The sequence below is a fragment of the Acomys russatus genome, chromosome 15 (assembly GCF_903995435.1).
Source record: "Acomys russatus chromosome 15, mAcoRus1.1, whole genome shotgun sequence".
In the NCBI taxonomy this organism is placed as follows: domain Eukaryota; kingdom Metazoa; phylum Chordata; class Mammalia; order Rodentia; family Muridae; genus Acomys; species Acomys russatus.
In genome coordinates, this window is record NC_067151.1 from 11,926,418 (window position 1) to 11,934,379 (window position 7,962).

The 7,962-nt window shown below is 49.6% G+C and overlaps 1 protein-coding gene across 1 annotated transcript; it reads right to left on the reverse strand.

Moving 5' to 3' along the window:
* Positions 1-299: 299 nt before the first annotated feature.
* Kcnmb3 (potassium calcium-activated channel subfamily M regulatory beta subunit 3) lies at positions 300-6,309 on the reverse strand. Its single transcript, XM_051157750.1, has 3 exons — positions 6,023-6,309; positions 1,505-1,703; positions 300-758 (listed from the first exon to the last, which is right to left on the reverse strand). The coding sequence occupies exons 1-3, from the start codon at positions 6,307-6,309 to the stop codon at positions 330-332; spliced, it is 915 nt and encodes a 304-aa protein (XP_051013707.1). The 3' UTR covers positions 300-329.
* Positions 6,310-7,962: the final 1,653 nt, after the last annotated feature.

A 7,962-nucleotide genomic window follows, 5' to 3' on the forward strand; every position in this document is an offset into this window, starting at 1 on the left:
CCTTGAATACCTTTTGCCTATGAGGGGAAAGTGCCTCCTTGGCTTGTGTGAAGGGGACTGGAAAACAAGAAACTGTTGAAATTGTAATATTTGTAGACTTAATAGAGACGAGTCGTGTGAAAAGCTGTGGTACCCACACTGCATGTTTGTAAGCAGATAATGGTTGTCTCTAGTGCTGGCGATCAGACCCAAGGCCTTGTGCATGCAAAGCAAGTACTCTTACCTGGAAGCTACAACCCCAGCTATGTTTTTCTTAGACAAGAGCTGTATATAGCCCAAGCTGGCTTTTGAACCCTGATCCTCCTGCCTCAGCCTCCCAAGTCCTGGGATCAGAAGTCTGCTCCCCTGTGCCTGGCAGTGATCAGGTCTCCAGCTGGGGCAGCCCTCTTCAGCGCTCTGTTCCTTGCCTGACTCTTTGCCACACTGGACAGCGTAGACCTGCGCCAGCACTCAGAATGCGCTCTGCCCCCCGACTGAGCTCTCACCACTGTCCTGTACTGTTCACACTGAAAGGACAGATGCTGTGTCAGCTTCACCAAACCAACGATCAGGGCCCCACCCAGCAAAGTCAGTAAAGGCCAAAATAAGCAGTGAAAGACAACCTTGTGGCCAGACCTCCTCAGGACAACTCCCAGCTGGCCACTGGGACTGTAGAAGCAGGGGAAAGTTTCATTTTTGTGATCGAAGAATTCCTTGATGTCCAGGGCACGGTTGAGCAGGTCACTCCTGTCTCGGTGACACTTGGGTGTGTAAAAGCACTAGGAGTTTAGAGGAGGGAAAAGCACTGTCAGCAATGGCCAGTACTAAGGTCTCCAGGCTAACACTACGGTGGGTGGGAATCCTGCTATAGAACATGGTCCCTTTGCGTAGAGTGGAAGGAAGGGAAGGGTTGGCAGGGGGGCACAGAATGAAGTGACCGTGTCTATTAGTTTTGGGGCTCCCATGTTGAGACTACAGAAATGTGATGAGGCATGGAGCCAGGGAGATGGCTCAGCAGGCAAAGGTGCTTCCTGCCAAGCCTGACCACGGCACTTCAGTCCCCAGGAACACATGGTAGAAGGTGAGAGGACTAATGCCTGAGTCATCCTCTGACCTCCACACCAAGCCAGGAACTTGCAATATGCCTCTCCTTTCTGCGTGCCCAGTGTCTTCTCCAAGAGTGCTCTCAGCTTCATCTACCCTGATGGGAACATAGTCAGGAGGGGCTGGGACTGCTCAGTCTGTAGAGCCTAGCACACACACATCCCTGGCTCGGTCCTCAGCCCCTCATAGCACGGCATGGCAATCCCAGCTCTTGGGAGGTAGAGACCAATAATTCCAAAGTTCAAGGCCAGCCTTGACTACATAGTAAGTTTGGGAACATACTGGGCTACATGATACACAGACACAAGTCCTCCAAAAAAAGAAAATGTTCACTAAAAGCAAACTGGCTTCCTGCATGTCTGTTCCCTGCTCAGGATAGCAGTATGGAAGGGCAGCAGAGAAATTGTCACATTCATGTTACCTTGGGGTTGGTCCTGACCGCCTCATCATCGTAGTGGAGAAGTGCTTTCTGTCCCGAGTGGCTGAGGTTGACGAACACCTGCAGACATGGGTACCCACCCTGGTCCTGGCAGCTGCCCTCACAGGTAAAGGCAAAGTCCAGCCAATCATCTGCAATGTGAGTGTCAATAGCGGTACAGTTTGATTCTTCTCTGTGAGAGCTTTGAAATTAAAAGGTAGGGATGTGAGGTTCTGAAGGCAGCTACTGGAAAACCAACTGCATTCCGAGACACTGAGGTATGTTACAGACATTGGCACAAACATCACATCCTGGTTAGGGGGAGAAAGCCAGCTGGCAAGTGTCTCAGTCCTAATCCTAGGGACTGTATTCCTCAATCAGCCCTGATGCAATACTGTTAGAGTCTACTGACAGAGTTTATCATCAAGACTGGCTACTGTGGACTCCGTATGTTTCCTCCCAGAGACTGTAGCTCAGGAGGGCTGAGCTGAGGCCTGAGAATCTCTAAACTAATACTAGATAAGATGCAAGTATTAGCCAGGTGCGGTGGCCAATGCCTGTAATCCCAGCACTCAAGAGAGCAGAGGCAGGCAGATTTCTCTGTGTTCAAGGCCAGCCTGATCTACAAAGCTTCTCCAGGACAGCCAAGGCTCCACAGAAAAACCCTGTCTGGGGCCAGGGGGTGGGGGTAGCAAGTATTAAGAGAAATTAACCTAAATGCTGAGCCACCAAGAGTCACATTTGGCTAACCTACTGTCCCTCACAGTGTTTTTTAGATCTATCAAGTAGACCATTCAACATCCCCACCCTGCTTCCAGAGTCAGAGGCAAATGTATTGCAATATCCACTTGGAGATAAAGTGTGAGTTTGTGTCAGTGAATTCCTTGTGGTGCCAAGCTACAAACGCCATGACCAAAGGCAATTTATGGATTAAGGCTGCCATAGAAGGGAGGCATGGCAGCAGTAAGGTGCTATGTGTGGCAGGACCAGGAAGCTCATCCCCAACTGTGAGCACAGAGCAGAGATCAAACTGGGAAGTTTTGATTCTTAAATTCTCAAAGCCCCTCCATGGGGCGGGGCATGGTAGCACACGCCTTTAATCCCAACACTCGGGAGGCAGAGGCAGGCGGATCACTGTGAGTTCAAGGCCAGCCTGGTCTACAAAGTGAGTTCAAGATGGCCAAGGCTACACAGAGAAACCCTGTCTCCGGGAAGAAAAAAAAAGCCCCTCCAGGAACATGTCCCTGTTTAAACTGTCACAGGTACTATGGATAATAAGACAAGGTTCCTGCCATGAAGATCCCGTGGTGGCGGTGAGAGCAGACCTATATGTGCTGTCCTGGGTAGGTTAAGCTGTCACCTTGACACAGCCTAGACTTACCTAAGGAAGCGAGATTTCACAGATCAGATTGGTCTGTAGCCATGTCTGTGAGAAGTTGTCTTGACTGAATCCAGCCTACTGTGGCTAGCACCGTCCCTAGGCAGATGGCCTGGGGACCTGTAGGCCATCCCTAGGCCTGGCCTCTGTAGGAAAGCCAGCTGAGCATGAACAAGTAAGTGACCAGAGAGCAAGCTAGTAGGCAGCACTCCTTCATGCTTCTTGCCCCAGTTTCCTGTCCTGACTTCCTCTCCTGACTTTTCTCTATAATAAACTCTGACCTGGAAGTATAATCCAAATAAACCCTTTCCTCCCTGAGTTACTTTTGGTCATGATGTTTATCACAGCAACAGAAACAAAACTAGAACATACATTATGGACCGCTAAGAGACAAAGACTCCAGGCATGTCTGTAAGGAAGTCTCTAGGTTGGATTGAGAGGGAAGATCCACACTGAGTGGAACCATCATCCCATGGGATAGGATCCTGGACTAAACAAAAAGAGAAAGACGAGACACCTCACACTCTGTTATCTATGCCTTCTCACCACATTGGAGTGTGTGCTCAAAGCAGGAGCCAACTACACAGAGAACCCCTGTCTCGAAAAAACAAAACAAAAGGCGGGGGCCAAAATAGACACCTCCTTCCATGAGCTGCTTCTCATCGGGTGTTTGGTTCCTTTACTGCCCCATTTACATTGAGAGCAGTTTTTTAAAAAGCCTTGCGTATAGCTGGGCGTGGTGGTGCACGCCCTTAATCCCAGCACTCGGGAGACAGAAGCAGGTGGATCGCTTTGAGTTTGAGGCCAGCCTGGTCTGCAAAGCAAGTCCAGGACAAAACCAAACAAAAAAACCACAACCCTGTATAGAGTCAGTGCTTTCTTACCACACTCTGAGTACTAACCATAAATGATCGTTTTCCTTTAGGACAAATTTAAGGGAAAAACATGACCTCAAGGCCCAGGGCGATGGGTAAATGTGGCAGCAGAGGCTACATCAAAGAGCCAGGATGGGTAACAAGAGGCAGGTGAGCTAGAAGGTGGAGGACCTCGGAACACACAAGCCAAGGAGTATGGGCAGCCTCTCACATCCTCTAGAAGCATTCTCTATGGTCCCTAGAAGAGGATTTGGTCCAGCTGAAGCCTTGATGTGTGCACTGGGTCAGATTTCTGAACTCAGGGTGTGAACTGCTATTATGTCACCAAGTGCACAGGGCTCCATTCCAGACATAACACAAAACTATACAGATGCTCAGGAAAAGTGCCAGCATGGCTGCAAACCTGGAGAGAAACACAGCACTATGCATAGCCTAAGAAAGATGTTAGGCAAAGGGAAAATGACAGGTGAAAAAGTACTCGGGCCAGTGAGACTGTAAACGCCACACGAAGCCTGATCACCTAAACTCAACCCCCAGGACTCATGTTTTTAATTTAAAAGTGTGTTTATTAGTGAGTATGTGGGTGCACACATCATGGTCTGATTCCCAAGTGCTGACTGCTCTGTCTCTCAGGGACCTCAGAGAGCTTCCGTAGTGGGTGACACAGCCCCATGGACACAGGCCAAGCCCGAGCCCCTGAGGGAGAATAAAGTAGTTAGAGCTTGAAAATGATGGGGTCGCTTCAGTTGCTGTGTCCCTTTGCCACGTGCCCCGCTTCTTGTTGTTTGAGAGTTCCACATGTGCACATGTGTTTGATCAAATCCAACACACTTCTCCTTTCCTATTGCCCCCTCGCTTTCCCTCCCAGCTTCTTGTGTGTGTTTGTATGGGGCCATCTGCTGGAGCATGAGTAGCTCTAAGGGGTGGAATCCATGATGGCCGGACTCCCTCCTGCTTTAGGCATCAGTTGCCAATAGTTCCTCAGCATGCATGGATCTTCTCATCTGACTCCCTGTTTGTGCTGGGATTCTGCTGGCTTGAATTCCTTCAAGTCCCTTTCCCTTCGACTGAAAGCTGAGGGATAGAAAGGCATGAATCACCCTAAAGATCTTCACTGCTGCCCTTTAGGGACTGCTCCCTGAGATGGTGGGGTGATAGGCTGAGGCAGAAATAAACACTGGATGCTCAGGCAACGACCTCATAGCTCCCAGTAGGGAATTTCCAGAAATACTTACAGAGTAAAACAAATACGAGCCACAGATTGACATCAGCTTGCTTACAGCATCTACCTCCATCTCCTGGGTACATTGCACGTTAAAAACTGGCTGGGTAGGTGGCTCGGCATTTAAGATCACATACTGCTCTTGCAGAAGACCCATGTCTGAATCCCAGAACTGATCAGTCAGCTCAAAACCTCCTGTGACTCCAGCTGCAGAGTAACACACACACACACACACACACACACACACACACACACACACACACACACACACACACGACTGAGGGAAAAGGCACCAGCCACCAAGCCTGAAACTTAAGTCCAATAGCACCCACACATGGTTGAGGGAGGGAGCGGACTCCCCAAAGTTGTCCTTTGACATAGTTAACTGGCTCTCTCCACCTCCCTCCCTCCCTCCCTCCCTCCCTCTCTCCCTCTCTCCCTCTCTCCCTCCCTCTCTCTCTCTCTCTCTCTCTCTCTCTCATTCTTTCTCTTCTCTCCTCTTTTTCTCTCTTCCCTCCTTCCCTTCCCCTCCCTACACTTCTCTCCCTCCCTCTAAATCTGCCCATATGTGCAGATGTGGATGTGAAATTTCTTCGGCTCACAGAGTCACATATTGTTTTGTTTAAGGTGAGGAAAAGGACCCCTCCCCCCCAATGAAGAGCTACAAATGTCCAACTTGAAGGTCACACAATCCCTTAGGGCCAACATAGAAGCCACAGCAGTTAGAGAGCAAGGAGATGCGAGATCCCAGTGAGTTACCTAGCCAAGCAGGACAGAGAGAGCTTTCTCCTGGTGGTGATGCCAGGGAGAAAGCCATGTGGCCTCTCCTAGCAAGGGTGCCTTTGTGCTACCAGCCTGTGCCTATCTCAGCTGGCAATGGGACTGTGCGCAGAAGCACATGTGGGCTGTGAACATCGGGGAGGAGAGGAATATTTCCACCTCCTCCACCCCCACGGTCTCCCACACAGACAGGCAAGCCCTATGCTGCGTGCAGGAGAATGGACTCAGGTGCTGTGCTGGGCCCATGCAGGAGCTCTGTGTCTCACCTGAGCATGAAGGGTTTCAACACGGTAGTCCCCAACAGAAAGAACATCAGCACGGAGGAGGCCATCATGGCCATGCCCAGCAGTGTGGCGCGGTCCTCACCAGCGCTTGATGGAAGCTTTGGGTACACCTTCAGCGGATCTCCATCACTTTTGCTTGAAGACGGAAGTGTTGTCCTTTGGGGGAATCCAGAAAGGATGCTGTGTGAGCTCCAGAGAGCCCCAGCATTTACCACGTGGCAAGACTGATTCTGGGTCACTGAGAGTCCTAAGCAGGTTCTCTGCTTCATCCCAGATCCCACACCCGGAGCTGAGAATGACCATTATCAAGCTAGCATGATGTGTCATCGAATTTTATTTAAGATAGAAAAATCTGGGTGTGGCTGGGAGTGGTGGCACGTGCATTTAATCCCAGCGCTCGGAGGCAGAGGCAGGTGAATCGCTGTGAGTTCGAGGCCAGCCTGGTCTAGGACAGCCAAAGCTATACAGAGAAACCCTGCCTTAAAAAAAAAAAAAAAAAAGCTGGGTGTGGCATAATCTACATTATACTGGCAAATCATTGTGTGTTGTTTTAGCTTGATGAAAGTGGACTCTGGGAGCAAGGATAACTCCAAGTTTTCTGTTGTTTGTTTGCTTGCTTGCTTGTTGTCAAATACATTCCAAGATTCCTTGTTCTGGGTCAGGCTGGTCCCTAAGCCAGAGAGTAAGGAGATGGCAGACATTGAAGAGTATAAAAATTAGTGTGCAGCTTGGGGCTGGGGGAAATGGTAGTCATTAAAGAGTCAGAGAATCCAAGTTCCCATTCCCAGATCCCAGGTCAATCTGGGTAAATCTGAGTAATCATGGCAGTAGCCTAGAATTCCAGCCTGGGTTGGGAAGTGACCCCAGAGCAAGCTGTCCATAGGAGCAGCCATATCGGTAAGCTCTGGGTTTGATTGAGTGTCCCTGCCTCAGTGAAAGCTATGCAAGAGCAGAATGATTCAGATCATCAACCTAGTGCCTCCACATACATACGCACCCACATATGTGCAAACACACCACACACACACACACACACACACACACACACACACACACACACACACACACACACATAACACACATACCTTTCCAAAGAAGATTGCTGTTGTTTCTCCCATGACATTAAGCTGCCCGCAACAGGACTGGAAGCTGAAGACTCCTCCTTGGGGAGGGCACCGCTCTGCCTGGAAATCTCTGTCTCGGCTTCCAGCTTGTTGCTCTGGGCAAGGCTTCCTCAGTCCCCTTTTCTAGATACCATGAGCCCCAGAATGGACGATGTTTTTTGATCTACCTGTTGCTTGCTATTTGTTCTTTTGCTTTGCCGTACTACGCGCATTATAAGCTCACTTAAAATTGAAAGGATAGCTATCTTAGACACTTCTCCCTGCAGAACACATGAAAAGTGAATGTCTCTGCTCCTAGCACTCAGGAGTAGAGGCAGGAGAATCAGGAGTTCAAGGCCAGCCTTGGGTTCATAGTAAGTTTGAAACCACCCTGGGCTACATGAGACCCTGTATTAAAAAAGGGATGGAGAGTGATTGGTCAGCAATTAAGAGTGCATATGGTTCCACACGGTGGTGGCGCACGCCTTTAATCCCAGCACTCAGGAGGCAGAGGCAGGCAGATCTCTGTGAGTTCGAGGCCAGCCTGGTCTATAAGGAGAGTCCAAGGCAGCCAAGGCTACACAGAGAAACCCTGTCTTGGAAAAAAAAAAAAAGAGGCTGGAGAGATGGCTCAGAGGTTAGGGGACTCACATCAAGAGACTCACAGATGCCTGTAACTCTCATGTCAAAGAATCCAACACCCTCTTCTAGACTTCACAGACACCTGTATGAATAGGTGCACATACAGGAAACAGACATGAGTGAGTGCGTGCGCACAGGTGCGCACAGACACACACTTCTTAATTCCTATTTAAAAAG

Excerpts from the sequence above, each read along its gene's own strand:
- Kcnmb3 (XM_051157750.1), bottom strand. The coding sequence starts at position 6,309 with ATGAAGCAGAGAACCTGCTTAGGACTCTCAGTGACCCAGAATCAGTCT. Across the intron at positions 1,704-6,022 it reads TTGAAACCCTTCATGCTCAG|CTCTCACAGAGAAGAATCAA; the intron begins GTGAGACACAGA and ends TTAATTTCAAAG. Across the intron at positions 759-1,504 it reads CGGTCAGGACCAACCCCAAG|TGCTTTTACACACCCAAGTG; the intron begins GTAACATGAATG and ends CTAAACTCCTAG.